Below are 21,359 nucleotides of genomic sequence, written 5' to 3'. Positions count from 1 at the left end.
AAACCATTTTGCATTTTCTACAAAAATCTTGAAAGAATATGAGCAATTTTTAAATCTCCAAATATGGAGAACGTGAGATACAATTGTCGATCAGCTCTTCATTAGGCACACATTTCCGTAGTCAGTGCTGAATTCCGCTTGAGATAGTGTAAAAAACGACTTCGCCGGACAGTGAGTAACTGGAAAAGAGTGATTTTGAGCGATGAATCGCGCTACACCCTGTGGCAGTCGGGTTTGGCGAACGCCTAGGGAACATTACCTTCAGTCATTTACCGGGTCAACAGTGAAGTACGACGGAGGTTGTGTTATGGTATGGGAGTTTCTTTCACGGTTAGGGTATATCCCCTTACTGTACATCAGAAAACGCTAAACGCGGAAGGATATGAACACATTTTACAGGCGCGTTAGGTGATTAAAATCCCACGAGCTTTCGTCAGAGCTCTCCCCGGTCATTGTCAAGTGGTAATATTGAGTGCTGTGTCGCCATGGCCGCGTCGTTATATAGCCGCACTGTTGGCTGTGACGTCACTGGTGCTCTCTTCCTCGCCATGTATGCGAAAGCTCGTGGGATTTTAAACACCTGACGCGGCTGGAACTCCGAGAAAATTTTATTTATTCATATCGCCGCGAAACCATGCATTCATACATTTTATAGCATTGTGTACTACGTACAGTAGACAAACAGCTCGGAGACAATTGTTTGTATCTGCATGAAAGTGAACTCTTTCATAAAGAATCATCTGATGCGCAGTGGTTTTGTGAACAGTAATATTCATGAAATTGACTGACCATCCAGAGTGCCGACGTGAACTCAACGGACCACCTTTGGGATCAGTTGGGACGTCGACTTCGCTCCAGGCCCAGCGTTCAAAATCTATACTTTATCTGGTTTCAGCTGCTGAGGAAGAATGGACTGCCATTCCTCCACAGACAATCAGACACCTCATTGAAAATGTACCCAGCACAATTCATGTTGTCATAAAGGCGAACGGTGGACACAGCCCATACTAATGTCCGGATACTTTTGATGAGGTAGTGTATTTTAAGTGCACTTACGAACTCCTGGGACCTCTACTGTTCCTGATCTATATAAATGACCTGGGTGACAATCTGAGCAGTTCTCTTAGACTGTTCGCAGATGATGCTGTAATTTACCGTCTAGTAAGGTCATCTGAAGACCAGTATCAGCTGCAAAGCGATTTAGAAAGGATTTCTGTATGGTGTGTCAGGTGGCAGTTGACGCTAAATAACGAAAAGTGTGAGATGATCCACATGAGTTCCAAAAGAAATCCGTTGGAATTCGATTACTCGATAAATAGTACAATTCTCAAGGCTGTCAATTCAATTAAGTACCTGGGTGTTAAAATTACGAACAACTTCAGTTGGAAGGACCACATAGATAATATTGTCGGGAAGGCGAGCCAAAGGTTGCGTTTCATTGGCAGGACACTTAGCAGATGCAACAAGTCCACTAAAGAGACAGCTTACACTACACTCGTTCGTCCTCTGTTAGAATATTGCTGCGCGGTGTGGGATCCTTACCAGGTGGGATTGACGGAGGACATCGAAAGGGTGCAAAAAAGGGCAGCTCGTTTTGTATTATCGCGTTATAGGGGAGAGAGTGTGGCAAATATGATACACGAGTTGGGATGGAAGTCATTACAGCATAGACGTTTTTCGTCGCGGCGAGACCTTTTTACGAAATTTCAGTCACCAACTTTCTCTTCCGAATGCAAAAATATTTTGTTGAGCCCAACCTACATAGGTAGGAATGATCATCAAAATAAAATAAGAGAAATCAGAGCTCGAACAGAAAGGTTTAGGTGTTCGTTTTTCCCGCTCGCTGTTCGGGAGTGGAATAGTAGAGAGATAGTATGATTGTGGTTCGATGAACCCTCTGCCAAGCACTTAAATGTGAATTGCAGAGTTCTCATGTAGATGTAGATGTAGATGTAGATCAGTACTGACCAAAACTCTGCCGCCACAAAGTATGTATAAACAAACTATCTATAAATAAACAATCTACACTATAACTAAAATTAATTTTTTGTGCTTTTTTGTTGTGTTTTTCGGAAAGCAAAAGAAGACACCACAGAAATGAGTAACGCATTCGCTACAGTATGAGTTGGAATTCCACAACAATTTATTTGAATAGCATATAAGAATGCTGACAACCGAATCAAAATTCTGAAATTTAATCGAAAACTAACAGTTTCGGCCTTCCACCAAAAATAAAATAGCTGTTAATAATATTTTTTGTTGTGGTCTTCAGTCCAGAGACTGGTTTGATGCAGCTCTCCATGCTACCCTATCGTGTGCAAGCTTCTTCATCTCCCAGTACCTACTACGACCTACACCCTTCTGAATCTGCTTAGTGTATTCATTTCTTGGTCTCCCTCTACGATTTTTACCCTCCAATACTAAACAGGTGATCCCTTGATGCCTCAGAACATGTCCTATTAACCGATCCCTTCTTCTAGTCAAGTTGTGCCACAAACTTCTCTTCTCCCCAATTCCAGTCAATACCTCCTCATTACTTAAGTGATCTACCCATCTAATCTTCAGCATTCTTCTGTAGCACCACATTTCGGAAGCTTCTATTCTCTTCTTGTTCAAACTATTTATCGTCCATGTTTCACTTCCGTACATGGCTACACTCCATACAAATACTTTCAGAAATGACTTCCTGACACTTAAATCTGTACTCGATCTAAGAAATTCCTCTTGTTCAGAAACAATTTCCTTGCTATTGCCAGTCTCCATTTTATATCCTCTCTACTTCGACCACCATCAGTTACTTTGCTCCCCAAATAGCAAAACTCATCTACTACTTTAAGTGGCTCATCTCCTAATGTAACTACCTCAGCATTACCCGACATAATTCCACTACATTCCACTATTCTCGCTTTGCTTTTGTTGGTGTTCACCTTATATATTCCTTTCAAGATACTGTCCATTCCGTTCAATTGCTCTTCCAGGTCCTTTGCTGTCTCTCACAGAATTACAATGTCATCGGCAAACCTCAAAGTTTTTATTTCTTCTCCATGGATTTTAATTCCTACTCCGAATTTTTCTTTTGTTTCCTTTATTGCTTGATCAATATACAGATTGAATTAATAAAATTCTTTAAAATAGTATCTCATTAGCAGTTCCCTCTGTAGATTGTCTGAATGGCTGGTTTGGAGGATTGCAGAGATCTATTATACAGTATGCTACAGTAACACAAATGCATTCAAGTGGAAAACAAATAATAATTTTCGTTTTCCCAATACCCATACAGAAAATAAACCCTATTATGTAAGTAACTAGGGAAATTTCTCAGGAAAACGAATAGGTTTTTATTTATTTTCCTAAGAAATTAGGAATGCTGACCTGCACCCACTCATGTGTGTCTGGTTTACGTATATTTCTGTGTTTACAGAGCAGAAAGCAGTGTTGCACATTTACGTAGTTTAAACTATCTGTTTTCTTTTCTACTGATGTATTGATGGATTACTGGAAATATCACACAATTGCAACATATAATTTGCTAACGAATAATATGAACACAAATTCTAGAAGCAAATAACATTGACAAAACTGAAATTTGAAGGAACACGAGAGATACTCAGAAACGTGATTAAAAACACATATTTTACATACATACTGTATTTCAGATGATTATTCACTCGAGCATGGAGACGCTGTACGAACATATTCCGAAGAAAATCCTTCCTCAGGAGTACGGCGGGGAAGCGGGTCCGATCGAGGAAATGCACAGTAAGTACAAAGAATCGTTTAAGTGTTTACACTGAGCTAGTTCGTAATGAGTGATATGTAACGTTACTGTAACTCGCTGAAGAAAAATGTATTTCTGAGCGATGATTGGGATAAAAGGCATTGCACATACATTTATCTAATCGATTATGGATTGTATAATATAACGGGTGTCTGTCCTAACAGTCGTCAGGCGCATTTCGTCCGGTGTTCCGATAGGTATTTGCAGTTTTGTTTTTGCAAAATGGAATCAACCCAAACTAATGCTGCTCATCACGTATTCCATCGACGCCCAGTGTCAAAGAAAAACTCCGCTTTTTTCCTACTACAAACAAAAGATTTTTTAAAACGGAATTTCACGGGCCCTTCCGACCGAGCGGTCCCACATTGATCACGTGCGGTATTTATTTTGTAGATATTTATTAAGCGGGGACAGTAAAACACGAAGTACATCAATTTCTCCAACAGCAAACAGGCAGCACTGCTGCATGGCAACCGTAGTTAGCAACACGCAGGGCACTAATTAGGTCGCACTGCTGAAGTACTGGTTATACTTTTACTGTACCTGTTAACAAATGTCACGCTAGACGAATGTGGGGTCACTCTATCGAAAGGACACGTAAAACTCCGTTTTAAAAATCATTTTGTTTCCAACGGGAAACAAACCGGGGCTTCCCATTGAGACTGGACGTCGCATGAAATACGTTGTGGCAGTATTTGTCTGATCCGACTCCAGAGACGCCGCAGAAAGTAAATGGCAAATATATGCCGAAAATCCAGACAAAATGTGACTGACGACTCTCAGGAGAGACACGCTGTATAATACAGCGCTTTAACACAAATAGTAAAATTTGGAGGGGATGTAGTTTAAACTGAACTTCCAAAATTAATTACGCGATGTCTGCAGCAGAAGACAATTCACTAATACTACAAAAATTGCAGTTGCCCTGTTTCGCAAGGAAGGACACAGACGAGATTTACTGAAACTTTAGACCTAGCAGCCTCCTCCCCGTTACGTTCGCAATATTCACTAAAATTATTACCACACGTATAGAAAAATCATTGGACTTCAGTGAAGCAAAGGAAAAAGCTAGCTTTGGAACTGATGTGACACAACCGACCACCTGCAAGCCATGAACTAAACTACAGAAGTGGTGATTATGTATGTATGAATTGCAACTTTGATTACAATACAGGACGTCTGCCAACAGCCATTGAAAAAAAAAAAAAAGTATTGAGTCATCCGATGTTAGCGCACTGAAGAATATAAATCTGAGGGCTACACATTCAATTGAACTTCGTCGCCGGCCGCTGTGACCGAGCGGTTCTAGGAACTTCAGTCCGGATCCGCGAGACCATTACGGTCGCAGGTTCGAATCCTGCCTGGGGCATGGATGTGTGTGATGTTCTTAGGATAGTTAGGTTTAAATAATCCTACGTTCTAGGGGACTGATAACCTCAGATGTTAAGCCCCATAGTGCTCAGATCCATTTGAACCATTTTGAATCAACTTCGTCAACACGGAGGAAGTTAACTACCGAAGAAAAGAGCACAACTAACGGTGAGACCAATGAACTAGTTGATGATCTTTTTAATTAAGACATTTGAACGCGATGGTTGCGTGGAGAGCAAAACACGAAACCAGATAATTAAAACTGGGTAGAAATGCTTTCGCTAATACATATAGTTTTGAAAATCAAAATTACGGAGGACATCCAAAGTAAGTTAACCGTGAAAGACGACATTTCCACTCTAAACCTTAAGGTACAATTACAATGTGGCTACTTATTTTCGAAATACAGTCAGCTCTCGATAATTCGAAGATTAAGGGACTTCAAAAAAAGTTCGCATAGTTAACAGCTCGATTTAAAAGAAGTTTGACTGATAGAGTTGGATGGAATCATGAAAAGCGGGCCGGCCGCGGTGGCCGTGCGGTTCTGGCGCTGCAGTCCGGAGCCGCGGAGCTGCTACGGTCGCAGGTTCGAATCCTGCCTCGGGCATGGATATATGTGGTGTCCTTAGGTTAGTTAGGTTTAAGTAGTTCTTAGTTCTAGGGAATTTATGGCCTAAGATGTTGAGTCCCATAGTGCTCAGAGCCATTTGAACCATGAAAAGCGGAAATAAAGGGATCCCCTACAAAAATAAAATCACAGTAGTTTCAATAACATTCGCATCTTTCACAAGGATAAGTAAAAAGTAACAGCTACAAGAGAGACTACAAGGAAGTTGATTTCGTTTTTCTATTTCATTAATTTTTATAGACACTGCCTGCCAAAAAAATTGAAGCACCCAGAAGCGGAGGAGGAAAAGGACGGAAACTTCACGGTTTGTGAATATGTGGTGTTATTTCAGTGATGGCAATAATATGGAATCAAATTTACGATGAACTTTGCAGTTTGCGCCCACTTATCAGTATGACGTTGCACCCCTCTGACCTGGATGCGTGCACTGATTCCGTTGGGAAGCATGTCATATATCCGTTGCATCCTCTCCTGATGTAAGCTTCCCCTTGTACACTGCATACTGATAGTGGGACGGAGTTGACGTCCAAATGGCGCCACACATGTTCTAGCGGTGACAGGCCTACGCACCTTGCTGGCACCCCAACACAATATAATGCAGCCAGTTCGCAGAGACGTGTGCGGTGTGTAGACGTGCATTGTCCTGTTAAAAAATAGTACCAATGTACTGTCGCATGAAACGTAACACATGAGGATGCAGTATGTCCCAGACGTACCGTGTGCCAACAGAGTTCCCTGAGCCACTACCATCCTTGACCTAATTTCATACCCGATAGCTCCCAACATCATCACTCCATGAGTAAGAGTACTATGCCGCTCCAAAACATTGGAAGAATGGGCCCCTTGCATGTTTCCATACTCAGGGACGATGCTCATCCAACACAGTACAGAACTGGGGTTTATCGCTAAACATATTGCGACGTCATTAATATTTACTCCATATTTCTTGATCATGACCCCACTCGAGACGAGGCCGTTTGTGTTGTGGTGTTATCGGCAGCCTACGCGTGAGACGGGAATTCCTCGGGCTACTCCAACCAACGTTGCGGGATGACAGAATGTCGCAGGGAGTCAATTAATTTGTAAGCTTTTTATGTAATTTATCTCTGTATGAAATGCCGAATATTCTTTTTCAAAAACTTTCTCCGGTTGTAACGTACCTGCTGAGCAATAGTGTCTGTTGGTTGGCCCTGTATTACGCTTGTGAACAATGTCGTAAAACAAAACTTTAATCTTAGTGATACGCTGAATTTTAAACAATGGCAATGAATTTAATTAAATCCCATAAGAAATTAGTTGTGTATTCAGTGAAAACTATGTAACAGAAACTCAATACTGAAGCACGTTATGAAAGCTACGTAACATGAAGTGCAATACCTGACTTGAAATATAAGCAAAATAAAAACACTGCCCAACACGGAAAAAATAACTGTTATGATTATCTTCAATGTTCACTCTAAATTAATCTCCTTACTTAGCACATCAATTGAAAATTCTGGCTACGCACTGTTTGCTTACAAGAATGCAAAGTCACATGTGTCCTAAAATAAAAGTAACTTAATCTCTTGCTCAGCATACTATTTTGTTGCTTGTGTATTGAAGTTCCCGAAAGCAAATTGAAATCATCAAATGCAGCAGTAAAGTAAAAATAATCTACTCACTACTAAATTTTTCTTTGCTCGTCAGAAACAACCTGTGGCTGCGTGTGTCGCAACGTGCAATGCACACACGACAAAACATTTAAACTTTACTAAGAATGCTGGAGAACAATTTTACTTTAAAGAAAAGCGTTATTGAAAAATTAAACTCTGATTACTGTCAAAACAAAACTGTACAACATAAGGAGACTCTAACAATTATGAAATTCACTTATTACAAAAATTACAGATGTCTACGCCAGTTGTGTTATTCATGACATAATGAAAACAAAATTTCCGAAAATACATCAGTTTTATTTTGGCAACGAATCAGTGATCTGTCTTTAGCACTGGGACTTCCAGTATGCTTGGTGAAGCGCATTTTTTATTCTCATCAGAGCTGAAAATATACCAGTCTACTTCCGTTCTAAGGACGTACCAGTGCTTGTTGGCAGTGGCGAGTTTGCTTCTTCTTGTGTAAGAGCTGCATTGCAAACTAATTCTGTTACTTCGTGATGAACCTACATTTCTTGAAACTGTTCGAAATCATCGCCAAAGTAACATTTTTCCAAGCTTACAAGCTACGGCCATACTGTTATTTTGGACCTTAGTGCTATCTAAGACTATGGTCAAAACTTCTTGAAGTGCAAAATTTTATTCTTTTGAATTATTCATTTTTCAAATGGTTTAATTTCGATATGGTCTTCTCAGGAGGAATAAAATCACATTACAGAAATGTTTAATGTTATAGTGAACTTCGCAAATGTCCAGAAGAAAACAGGATTTTCCGCTTCTAGTTTTTCGTTTCTTTGTTCAGCCTCAATGGCCGCTCACTGGGCAATTCTGTTGTCATCCGCGCCGTTTTGTTGCAGCCATAAGCCATAAGACATAGAAAACATATGCTGTTATCAGCTTTCACTGTTAGTTTGAATTATCGAATTTTTTAAAAAATTACGTGTTTCCACTTCGAAGTATGCGATCTTTATAAATGTTTGTATAGTAACTTCTTCGTCACGACTTCATAGATGCCTAACTTATTGATTTATACATCATATAGACGTATAAGTAAACACAGTTAGTCATTTTGAATCATTGAGGTTCTTTCATGGAAATGGACAACTAGTTCGATGTATCGAGAAATTCGATTCATAGAGGCTGTAATCAGGGGGAGTCTATTGTACTTAACACAAGTTTTTACTTAACACACACTTTTGCTGTTTAGACAGTAATGAGCAAACAGTGACTGCTTACTCATAACAGTGGATTGCGCCCTTCCAGGATATTTCTCATACCGAAATTTGTTAGCTGCGAGACGAGTTCACCGTGCCGTGACTCAGCATTCCATCATCTCATTGCGTGATGTCACATGCCCAGATATGAGTGAAATGTTCTCAGGCCCTTTGCACAGATTCTGTATCTTAACAGGTTTGTTTGTTTCAGCATTCGTTCAGTGGCTTGAAACACACTTACTTCCCGTTATTGTGTGGGATTCTTTACAACTATCAGTTCCACACTGCCGATATCTAAGGTCAAGTTTTCTCGCTTTGTCACGGGATCCTTTTGTCGATTTCATTATCCGGTAGCTTTTCTCCAAGAGGTTCAAAGTGTTTATCAGTCTAAGTACTTTTATCTCGAGCAGCACAACGTGACTTACAAGTAGCAGAGATATTTTGGAAGCTTAGTTCTGAAAATAGAAGACTGCTACTCCAGCGAGCGGTTCTCAAAATGCGGCGCCTCGTGAACTGCAATTTGTTGGAGGCAAAGGGATCTCAGTGCGCTGTACAAAGAGAGTCAGAAGCACAGACAAGCCATGGCTACTTATTCTTTGACTGCTGAATCCGGTGAAGGCATTTTTAGCTAAAGTTTTTCCTGAAGGAAGGTGGAGGAGTGTCTTTCTCTTCATGCTGCTGTCTATTCTGGAAATTATTAAACGCATTCACAGAAAATCTTGTTTGCTGAAGTAAATTTTTATATAACGATCGCATAGCTCCGAACCTCCGAGAAATATCACCTTCTCTGGCTCACTGCATCACCGTTTACTGTAAGCATATTTCTGTACTATACCTGACTCAGAAAATTATTTTTTTCAAATTAAATAAGTAGAGAATTTCCTCTTTAAAATTAATTTTCTGCATTTAAGTTAATTCTAAATATTTCTAATTTATTTTCTAAAACTACGCTGACACGATGTTTCCTCAAAAAAACTGTCACTGAAAGTTTTCAGTAATTCCAAGAAACTAATTATACCCGTAGAAGATATTCCAACAGTAGATTAATATGGTACTACAGGCAGTTCTTTTCGTTTGGGACGTCGTGTTTCAAGAATTAGTTAATATTTTTGTTGTGGCTTTGAATTCTACATCTATTACTCTGCATACCACTGTGAAGTGCATCATAGATGGTACTTCCGATTGTACTACTTAGTATTCTTCCCGTTTCATATGAGTATGGTGGGCGGGAATAATTAGTGTCAGTTCAGTGCAAACACAGTATGTTTCAGTAATTGGTTTTTAAAAACAAGAACCTTTAGGAGCGTACATACGTAAAAGACTAGCGACAGTTTTCTGTGACAATCCTAGTAGTAGTTGTTGTTGTTATAAAACTGTGCGTGTAGAGACAACAACTCCCACATTCAGTGCAAAGAAGCTTCGTGGTTTAATAGCCGTGTTTCAAAGCTGCTACGTAGACGAAGAGACCATCGTCACATGTTCAAGAATAGACAAAACCTATCAGATAAACAAATGCTGAAAGAAGCGAAAATGAGCGAAGGGGGAGGGATGAGATAAGCGTTTAATGACTTTGAAAGTAAAATTTTGTCAACCAATCTGACTAAAACCCTAAAAGGTTACGGTCTCATATAAAATCAGTCAGCAGGTCGAAATCACCTACACTGTCACTCATTGACCTTACAGGCACCGAAACGGAAGATAACAGAGAGAAAATACAGAATTCAGGCTTTCGAAGTTGTTTCACCGCGGAAGATCGGAACACGGCCCCTCGTTTCAGTCAGTCAGTCGTACGAACGTCGGAATAGCAGATATTTGAGATAACCGATCTCACAATAGAAAGGAAACATCAGTTGCTTAGCAGTGGAAAGGCATCACTAGCAGATGAGATACCTATAAGTTTCTACAAACGTTATGCGAAAGAACTTGCTCCCCTACTAGTAGCAGTTTATCGTCGTTTTCTGGAGCAAGCGACTGGGAAGATGCTAAGCCGCTCCTGTTTCCTGAAACAGTCGTAGCGCAGATGCACATATTTATAGGCCAATATCTTTGACGACAATGGGTTGTAGAATTATGGAACATACTTCTTTTATGGTCCAGAATTATGTCGTTTTTGGGGAAGAAAATCTCTTCTATAAAAATCAACATGGATTCGCGAACAGAGATACTGCAAAACTCAATTCCCTCTGTTCCTCCATGACATCCATAGCACTGTAAATAACAGCATCTAGTTTGAGAGCTTGTTTCTTGACTTCAGGAAAGCGTTTCAATCGTCCTGCAGTGCCGGTTATTGAAGGAAAAAAAAACAATATTTTGACTAAAGTTCAGTCTTGATCACACCATTTATGTCTCAATGACCAATGTCATTAGGACATAAATGGTGTGATCAAGACTGAACTTTAGTCAAAATATAATAATCTATTGATCACTGTATTCCAAAAATGTTTACCAAAATTGTTAAAAAAATGAAGCTTACCGATTGTCGGACGAGATTTGTGACTGGATACAAGACTTCCTTGCAGACAGAACTCTACAAGTCGCTCTTAACGAAACAAAATCAATACGTGTACAGGCAATTTGCGGAGTACACCAAGGAAGTGTGATAGGACCGTTACAGTTTACATTTAGTAGAAAGTATCGGATGCTCTTTAAGGCTTTTCGCAGATGATGCGGTCGTCTATAACAAAACTGCGATGCCAGATGACAGTATCGATTTGCAGAATGATGTGCAGAGGATTGATGAATGATGCAGGCTCTGTCAACTGATCATGAACGTAAATAAATGTAACATATTGCGCGTACAGAGGAAAAGAAAGCAACTACTGTACAGCTACACTATTTTGAAAAATCACTGGAAACAGTATCTGTCGTAAAATATCTAAGAGCAACTATCCAGATCGACCTTAAGTGGAATGGAAAATGGAAATGGGAGTTTGGCGTCATTGGCCGGGAGGCCCCTTGCGGGGCAGGTCCAGCCGCCTTTGTGCAGGTCTTATTGCATTCGACGCCACATTGGACGACATGCGCGCCGGATGGGGATGAAATGATGATGAAGACAGCACAAAATCCATCCCCTGAACGGAGAAATATCCACGACCGAGCCGGGAATAGAACCCGGATCCATAGGACGGCAATCCGTTACGCTGACCAATCAGCTTTTTTTTTTTTTGTAATCTCATTTTGTTCGTTATAGTTCGTTGCAATTGTTCGTGTGTTCGTGGGGGACGTCCCCTGACGCCCATTGAAGTTCATTATTGATCCATTCACTCAGATTTTTTTTATTACAGAGGGCAGCTAGCCCTCTGACCGAACACGCTGCGCTACCGTGCCGGCTACCGAGGCGGACACCTTATCTGGAATGACCACATAAAACAAATAGTGTGAAATTCAGATGCCAGATTCTGATACATGCGAAGAATGTTAAGGAAATGTAATTCATCCACGAAGGAAGTGGCTTACAAGGCGATTGTTCGACGACTTCTTCAGTGCTGTTCATCAGTATGGGACTTGATAGAAGAGGCAGAGAAGTTCCAACGGAGAGCGGCGCGTTTCGTCACGGGACCTTTTAGTCGGAACGAGAGCGTTGCAGAGATGCTCAACAAACTCCAGTGGCAGAAGCTAGAGGCGTTGTGCGGCACGGAGAAGTTACTATTGAAATTCCGAGGGAGTGCTGCCTCATACATCTCGCAGAAGGGCCATGACAAGTTAATGCAGAGACTTTCCGCCAATCATTCTGTCCTACGCCCCGTTTGCGAGTAGTACAACGAGTGGGATAGCTTAGATTTAAGTGAGGAATGTATGGGCAAACTCATTCATCCTTGGGAACTAGTTCACTGGTGATGGCTCTTTTTTGGGAACCGTTCATTTTTACTAGTTCACCGTTCATTTGTGCTTGGTATAAGGGTCTTATGAAAAACTGAAAATTAGTGACATAGGTGACTGAAGATGGGAGGCGCCAAGAGGGGTACTTGCCCCCACCCTGAAGTACAGAGTTTTTATTCATAACACTGGTAATTTTCGTGATTCTGCAAAACATATCGTTTAGTCAACTGCTGCGTTATGTGGCTCATCGCAGTGAAATAATATAAGGTGCTGCACGAAAAACTGGCCGCGAATACAGACTGCTCGCCGATTACTCTGGATCTGTTGACCGCTACGAGCAGAATAGCTAAACGTGTAATAATTAGACAGTGAAGAAATAACAAATAAGCTAATGCAAACAACAACTTCGAAACAATAGGTAGGCGACGATGAGCAGTCTAGAACTCGGGGCCGATTTACCTTGCGCCGCCCTGTTCCACTTAAATACTATTGTAGTAGTTTCTCTTTACAAAATGTGACGCCAGACATTCGATTATGGAACTTCATTCGGTTGTAAGTGGGTCTGCCTTCCATAACAATGAACTTGCTCTTTTACCTTGAATTAAAAAAACGACGCAAAATGGCCACTCGTGTGTACCGTGCCGACTTCCTGTGCATGTGTAATAACAAAAAAAACTTGCTTTATCACAAATATTTCTTCTACTGTGTATCGAAATAGTGGAGTAAGCTGATATGCGCCCGCCCGGTTGGTCGTGCGGTCTAACGCACGGCTTTCCGGGCGGGAGAGAGCGCCTGGTCGCCGGCACGAATCCGCCCGGCGGATTTGTGTCGAGGTCCGGTGAACCGGCCTGTCTGTGGTTGGTTTTTAGGCGGTTTTCCATCTGCCTCGGCGAATGCGGGTTGGTTCCCCTTATTGCGCCTCAGTTAGCACTATGTCGGCGATTCCTGCGCGAACAAGTTCTCCACGTACGCGTACACCACTATTACTCTACCACACAAACATAGAGGTTACACTCGTCTGGTGTGAGACGTTCCCTGGGGGGTCCACCTGGGCAGGAACCGCACAATTACCCTGGGTTCGGTGTGGGGCGGCGTAGAGGTGAAGTGGACTGCGGTAGTCGCCGTGGGATTGTGGACCACTGCGGCTGCGGCGGGGACGGAGCCTCTCCGTCGTATCTAGGTCCCCGGTTAACATGCAATACAATACAATTCAGGCTAAAATGTCGTTTTGTTACCTGAAAAGATGTATCTATTACATACCACGTAATTTCATGTAACTTTCGTAATTATAAAATACATTTTAATTATTGGTCATGGACGCTGAATAGAATACGAAAAGAACCAGAAGTTCAGAGTTCAAAAAAGGTTTGAAACAGATCTAGAATGGGGATGCACAGTGAACGAAAACACAACTCCATACTGAACTAACTACGAGCAGCCGACAGTGGAACTGCGAGGAGTCGAACCGCGAAGAAGGACGAGTCCGGCCGAACGAGACCGATACCGAGACAGACGGGAACGGGACCGAGGCTGGAACGATACAGGCCGATGTGCCGTAGCGGGCACGAGACCGGCCGTTTCCCGTTCCCGGGAACCACAAGTAGAAAGCCGCGACCGAAGTGAACTATGAAAGTCTGTTCCTTAGATTTCGTTCATCCATCGGTCGTTCCGTTCATCTTGATGAACCGTTCATTTGGACCAGTTAGTTCGCGAACGACTCATCTCTAGTCGTGAGGACGTCATTATATTAATTATAGAATGCACAGAGATATTTAAATAACCATTCTTCCCGCGCCCGATACATCAATCGCCACTGAAAGAAGCCATAATATCTGGTACATTGTTAAGTACCCTCTCCCAAGCAGTTCACTGTGGTTTAAAGAGTATAGATGGAAACCAAGATAACAGATGCATGCACAAAGTAACAACACTGACTGCATGCAATTATTTGCCTGTAAAACAAATCGACAATTGCACCACTTGTCAGAGTTGATAAAGTGCTGCTACGTACTGCAAGATCAGAGAGACATTCAGTGGACCTGTTCTACCACCCACTTCTCCTTTGCATTATACACTGTCCAGATACAGCAATGTGATCACCTGTCAAAAATCTGAATAACGACATTTCGCAACGCAGACTGCCGCGAGACGTGCAGGGAGAGAATCTTTGAGGTTCTGAAAGGTACCGACAGGTATGTAGATCCATGCCGATTCCATTGCTGTGGCTAGAGCTGCGCTACGTTTTTCGATTGAAGATCCGTGGCGCTTATAGCTCGATCGAGGTGGTGCTACAGATTCTCGATTGTGTTTAAATCTGGGGACTTTGGTAGTCAGGTAGTACGGTAAATTCATCCTGGTGATCACGCACGTACACCACGAACTGTATGACACGTTGCATTGACCTTCTGGTAGGTGACATCCTGATGAGGAAAAACAAACGGCATTAGCGGTGGATATGCATACTTGTGTTGATCAATTGTGCCTTCCAGAATGACGAGACCATCCTGAGAACGCAACGAAAGAATTGCCCAGATCATAACGCTGGTTGCAGGATGTTTGCCTTCAGACGTTTCACGCCGTACACGCCAATGGCCATCTCTCAGACGGAGTATAAAACGTGGTTCATTTGAAAAGGTCAGTCGTCGCCACTCAGTGGGCATTCAGCTGCGGTATTGCCGTGCATATTCGTCGCTGATAAGGGTAGTCAGCATGAACCATGACCTGTCATCTTTGAGAAGACAATGCTGGTTCATCTGGGCGGTCAGTTACTCAACGGCTGCACGTCAACTCGCCTATACACATCTCTGCAGGTGTTGTTCAGCCCTGCCATCTATGGCCCGTCGTGTACCACAGTTCCCTCGGCGCACTTTTCGATAGCGTCATTTTGCAATGGGCCGTGCACTTTAAGCACAGCGGCACGCGAACAGTTTACAAATTTTCCGTTTCAGAAATGCTCTCACCCTCAGGCCGAAAGCCAATGATAATGCTCTTTTGGATGTCAGATTCGTTGCTTCGTAACCGCATTCTGACAACGACTTCAGTGTTTCACGCGTCCCTTCGACACGGTTTATATACTCTCCACTGCTAGTGCTACCACCTGCCACCTGTGAGCGGTCATTCCACGTTGACGTCGAGCGTAGGCGGTGGTCCAATGTGCCTGGACAGTGTATTAGGAGGCCCTCATCAATGATGACTGCAGTGATTCAAAAATTTTAATGCTCTCTCAATGCATTGTGCGTTCTATTGTACCGCGAAAGGGATGTGGGTGGTACTGCGCAGTTTCTGCCGAGACCGTGAGAAATTCAGTTCGCTCCGAATGATTTGACGTAAAGAATTGCCAAAAGTAAACGACAAAAGAGAAGGAATTGGTTTGAATGATGTACATGAAACCAGCTTGTGGTGCGTGAGAAATAAAATTCATGATTTATCAGGGAACGCTACGTACCTCGTTGTCCAAAATAATAGAATAAACTGTAGGTCATGGAACAACGGCCTAGCTGCAGTGGACACGTCAGATCACCGAAGTTAAGCGCTGTCGGGTGTGCCCGGAACTTGGATGGGTGACTATCCGGGCCGCCATGTGCTGTTGCCATTTTCCGGGGTGCACTCAGCCTCGTGATGCCAATTGAGCAGCTACTCGACCGAATAGTAGCGGCTCCGGTCACAGAAAACCAGCATAACGAAAGGGAGAGCGGTGTGTGGACCACACGCCCCTCCTTCTTCGTTGATCCATTATGGATCGTGGGACGACGGGTGGCATGGACTTCTTGATGTAATAATTTACTAACAGTCGTATGTTGGTAAATTACTGCATCAAGAAGTATACGCCCATCCTATCCGCATCCCCATTTGAGGATGACACAGCGGTCGAATGGTCCCGATGGGCCACTTGTGGCCTGAAGACGGAATGCTTTTAGATCATGGAGTCATGTAGCTGTTGTCATAACTGCCTAATAAGGTCCGATCAGCTGTCCAGTTAGCGTGTAGTTTTATTTATTTATTTATTTATCCATTTTGTATCAGTCTTCAAGCTCAGACATAAGATCAGTAAGTTTTTATTCCTCATGATTGTTTTATTTCCTTTGAAACAACTATTACAGCAACGAAATACATAGAAAACAGTGCACTTACATGATGAGTTACATAGTTCTCTTTCTAAATTTGTAATTAGTTGTTCTTGTGGGTTACGAATCTATGTTCGTGAACTGAAATGTTCACTGGATGCTTTTCAGACTTGTTTCATCAGTTCCACATAATGTCTACTTGCGTTTTGCAAAGCTAGCAACTTAAGAACAACGTATGCGACTTCCAGATCGTCCAGCGCTGACAGGTACATTAGTAATGATCTTTTACAACTCACAGGCAACTCTATCGCATAATATGAATGGTCCAGATAGTCTACCGCCGGCTTGTATTCTATGAAACGACCTTTTACAAAACGTAAAGAAATTTTGGTCGTATGCAAAGGCCGTTAATGGCACAAAAGATAGCATCCAACTAATTGTGCATGAGACAAACACTGAAATTCAGGGTAGCAAAGCAAAAGCAGACATGCTTCCTTTACAAAGGAAAACCAATGCGAAATACTACAATTTACTTCTCTTGCCCAAGAAAAGATGAGTGAAATCAATGTTAGTTGCAATGGCATTGAAAAACAACTGAAATCATTAAAACTGAAGCTCCAGGGCCAGATGGAATCCCCATCAGATTCTATACTGAATTTGCGGCTTAGTTAGCCCCTCTTTTATCCATAATCTGTCGTAGATCCCGCGAACAAAAAGCCGTGCCCAGAAGTTGGAAGAAAGTACAAGTCATACCCGTCTACATGATGGGTAGTAGTCGTGTTCCTCAAAACTACCGTTCAGTGTTCTTGATATCTATTTGTCATAGAACCTTACAACACATTGTGAGCTCAAACATAATGAGATATCTCTAACAGAGTGACCTCCGTGCCAACCAAAATAGATTCCGAAAGCATTGATCATACGAAACTCAACTCACACGTTTCGCATATGACATACTGAAAGCCTTGGATCAATGTATCCAGCTAGAATCAGTATTTATCGATTTCCGAAATCCATTTCGCTCAGTTCCACATCTATGCTTATTATCAAAAGTGGTAGGGACAACGCAGCAAGATATCGTGAATGAAGAATCATAGACGGCGCTTTGGAAGAGTGCAGCTGTGTGGGAATCACTGTTTTCATTCAAGATGGGGAAGCGCTTCATGTCGCTTACCCAGGGAGAGAACTCGGTAACGCAACATTTCACGAAGGTGTTATCTCCAGGGATTTTCCAAATGTATGGCGTGCAACATCACCCGATCTGAATCCATGAAATTTCTGGCTCTGGGGAAATGTAAAAGAACGCATTAACTAGCGGCACGTTTGATCTCTACCTTACTTGAAGGCCAGTACGCATGAACACGTTGCTTGTACTCCACCGCAGCTACCGCGACCAACTACCGATAACCCAGCGAGGTGGCGAAGTGGTTAGCACAATGGACTCGCATTCGGGAGGACGACGGTTCAAATCCGTGTCCTGCCATCCTGATTCAGGTTTTCCGTGATTTCCCTAAACCGCTTCAGGCAAATGCCGAGATAGTTCCTTTGAAAGGGCACAGTCGATTTCCTTCTCCATCCTTCCCTAATCCGACCTTGTGCTCCGTCTCTAATGACCTCCAACTACTGATCACTTCGTTTTATGGACGCAGCATATCATCAACGTCTCCGGTGCTCATAGTGAACAAATTAAATAAATGTCAGTTAATAATGAAATCAACGTTATGCCTTTCTCACTTGTTTGTCCTTTTCTGCGCACGTCCCGGTTCTAATCAAACACATATGGATACCTTTCTATACGCTTTCTTGCATTCGCAGTGCCATGTTTGGAACTAATTTTTTTCCAGCGTAAATTGTATTTACGTTATTGCATTAGAATATCTACCAAGTTTCGCAGTCATACGATAATTACAGTCCACAATGAACTTCTTTGAATAGCTGCACTTTAATTACAGTCACCCAGTACATGCAGCTCCCTGCCCAAAACTGCACCAGCTAAAACTGTAAACTTTACGTTGATGTAATGACGTGTAATAAAATAAAGTAAAATAGGAGTTATTTGTGACGGGACCGATCACAGCCTTTTTTTAACACATTTCTTTCCCGATTGCTTCTTAGTTACTCTGATGATTATTCTGAAATATTTGTCTTGCTTTTTAGTCCTAAGTTCAGCTTGTTCGTTCATGTATTAAGGTCTCATTTTAGAGTTCTCTCTCCTTGTGATAATATTTGACACGTTTTCTAGTGATATAACTACGCAACAACAATGTTTTGCTGTCGTGTCTCAGGTTACTACCCACTATGTGACGACTTTGCTTCATTCCAGAGGCCTGGAAGGCTAAGGTGGAGAGCTACAGCAGCTTCTTCAAAGAAGACGCGCAGTTCGGCGTGGACGAATCGAAGAGGCCCGGCAAGCCCAAGACAATGACCGACCTCTTTGGATTGGAAGGATCCTTCAGGCAGCTATCGCTCGACTGAAATGCCAGCGGACGTGGTCCCCCACACACCCCATCGTGTTCGTGCATCATCTACTATTCATTAACACAAACATATTTTAACGAAGAACTCAGGAGTTGAGGGCACAGCTATGTACACGAAAACGACCTTACTTGAGCAATCAGATTCGAAATCTTACTGATGTCAATAAATTTTTCTTTCATTGTCAAATCGCATGGAGGTGGAGGAGGAACAGAAAAAAACCGGGACACAGACATCATTTTCTCTCTGAATCGTCTCCTATTGACAGAATTTAAAATTTTCAATTAAACGTCCCACCAAACACGTTTAGTTACAATTTATTATGGGTGAGCTTAGTAGAAATTACTTTTACTATTGTCTAAGCTTTCTGTTTTCGAAAATATCTCGATTGTAAAAACTTCAAAATATACTGTTAATGTAATGATAATTTTGTAGCTTTTAAGTTCCACAACTAAATCTCGTGAGCAGTAATTTCCTCAACTTCTGTGTACAGTAAATTAAGAAAGGTCTGTTAGTGCTGGTCGTCATTAAAACTGCGTGAAAGGTAGCCTGTTTAAGCCCTTTTGGACATTGAAATCTGAAAGTTATAGTCAGTTAAATTTGATTTATGGTAATGGCAAAAACGACCGTTCCCACTTTACGTAAGCGTCAATAAATATGTGTTGATACTACTGCTAAGGATTGTTTCTTAAATCTTCTGGATTTTTGAAATTTACAAAACAATATCTTAAGTACTCAGATCACACGGCCTTCATAGTTTTTCAGAAAAGTAACAATGTAGCTTCAGATGCTCTTTTGCAACCGCTATTATGACTAACTTGTCTGCTAGAATGAAATTTTGTTGTTGTGTGCTACATCCTCTTGGTTTTCCAGAGAAGTTGTGCGATATTTTACAGGAAAATATAAATGAGAGTTAAGTGCAAAACCTAAGCACTCGGTCAATAATGGGAATAAGGTTCTTTCTCAGTGTTGTGCTCTCACTTGATTGTCTATGTCAATGTAATTATCGTGTGTCATTTCTGTTGCATCTACTGTTAATGAATAAAAAAGCAAATAAATTGTGTCAGCATTGCATTAACTCGTTTTCTTTGTTTTAAGTTTTTTAAATGTTGTTGTTGTGGTCTTCAGTCCTGAGAGTGGTTTGATGCAGCTCTCCATGCTACTCTATCCTGTGCAACCTTCTTCGTCTCCCAGTACCTACTGCAGCCTACATCCTTCTGAATCTGCTTAGCGTATTCATCTCTTGCTCTCCCTCTACGATTTTTACCCTCCATGCTGCCCTCCAGTACTAAATTGGTGATCCCTTGATGCCTCAGAACATGTCCTAGGCGCGCAGTCCGCAACCATGAGACTACGGTCGCAGGTTCGAATACTGCCTCGGGCATGGATGTGTGTGATGTCCTTAGGTTAGTTAGGTTTAAGTAGTTCTAAGTTCTAGGGGACTAATGACCACAGCAGTTGAGTCACATAGGCTCAGAGCCATTTGAACCTTTTGAACATGTCCTACCAACCGATCCCTTCTTCTGGTCAAGTTGTGCCACAAAAGTCTCTTCTCCCCAATCCTGTTCAATACTTCCTCATTAGTTACGTGATATACCCACCTGATCTTCAGCATTCTTCTGTAGTACCACATTTCGAAAGTTTCTATTCTCTTCTGGTCCAAACTATTTATCGTCCATGTTTCACTTCCACACATGGCTACACTCCGTATAAATACTTTCAGAAATGACTTCCTGACAGTTATATCTATACTCGGTGTTAACAAATTCCTCTTCTTCAGAAACGCTTTCCTTGCCATTGCCAGTCTACATTTTATATCTTCTCTACTTCGACCATCATCAGTTACTTTGCTCCCCAAATAGCGAAACTCCTTTACTGCTTTAAGTGTCTCATTTCCTAATCTAATTCCCTCAGCATCACCTGACTTAATTGGAGTACATTCCATTATCCTCGTTTTGCTTTTGTTGATGTTCATCTTATATCCTCCTTTCAAGATACTGTCCATTCCATTCAAATGCTCTTCCAAGTCCTTTGCTGTCTCTGACAGAATTACAATGTCATCGGCGAACCTCAAAGTTTTTATTTCTTCTCTATGGACTTAAATACCTACTCCGAAATTTTCTTTTGTTTCCTTTACTGCTTGCTCAATATACAGATTGAATAACATCGGTGAGAGGCTGCAACCCTGTCTTACTCCCTTCCCAACCTCTGCTTCCCTTTCATGTCCCTCGACTCTTATAACTGCCATCTGGTTTCTGTACAAATTGTAAATAGCCTTTCGGTCCCTGTATTTTACCCCTGCCAACTTTAGAATTTGAAAGAGAGTATTCCAGTCACAATGTCAAAAGCTTTCTCTAA

General features: G+C 41.8%; 1 protein-coding gene across 1 annotated transcript in view; it reads left to right on the top strand.

The window, feature by feature from the left end:
• The window catches only part of LOC126284343 (alpha-tocopherol transfer protein-like), a 102,396-nt gene extending 82,321 nt beyond the window's left edge, over positions 1-20,075 (top strand). The window contains exons 6-7 of the mRNA XM_049983197.1: positions 3,657-3,759; positions 18,850-20,075. Coding sequence (XP_049839154.1) covers positions 3,657-3,759; positions 18,850-19,001 — 255 coding nt within the window. The 3' untranslated portion in view covers positions 19,002-20,075. The remainder of the gene's footprint in view (positions 1-3,656; positions 3,760-18,849) is intronic.
• The last annotated feature ends 1,284 nt before the right edge of the window (positions 20,076-21,359 follow it).

This window comes from Schistocerca gregaria, chromosome 8, assembly GCF_023897955.1.
Source record: "Schistocerca gregaria isolate iqSchGreg1 chromosome 8, iqSchGreg1.2, whole genome shotgun sequence".
NCBI classification, from domain to species: Eukaryota; Metazoa; Arthropoda; class Insecta; order Orthoptera; family Acrididae; genus Schistocerca; species Schistocerca gregaria.
Note: the sequence above shows the minus strand (reverse complement) of the source record. Positions and strands in the feature narration are given on the sequence as shown.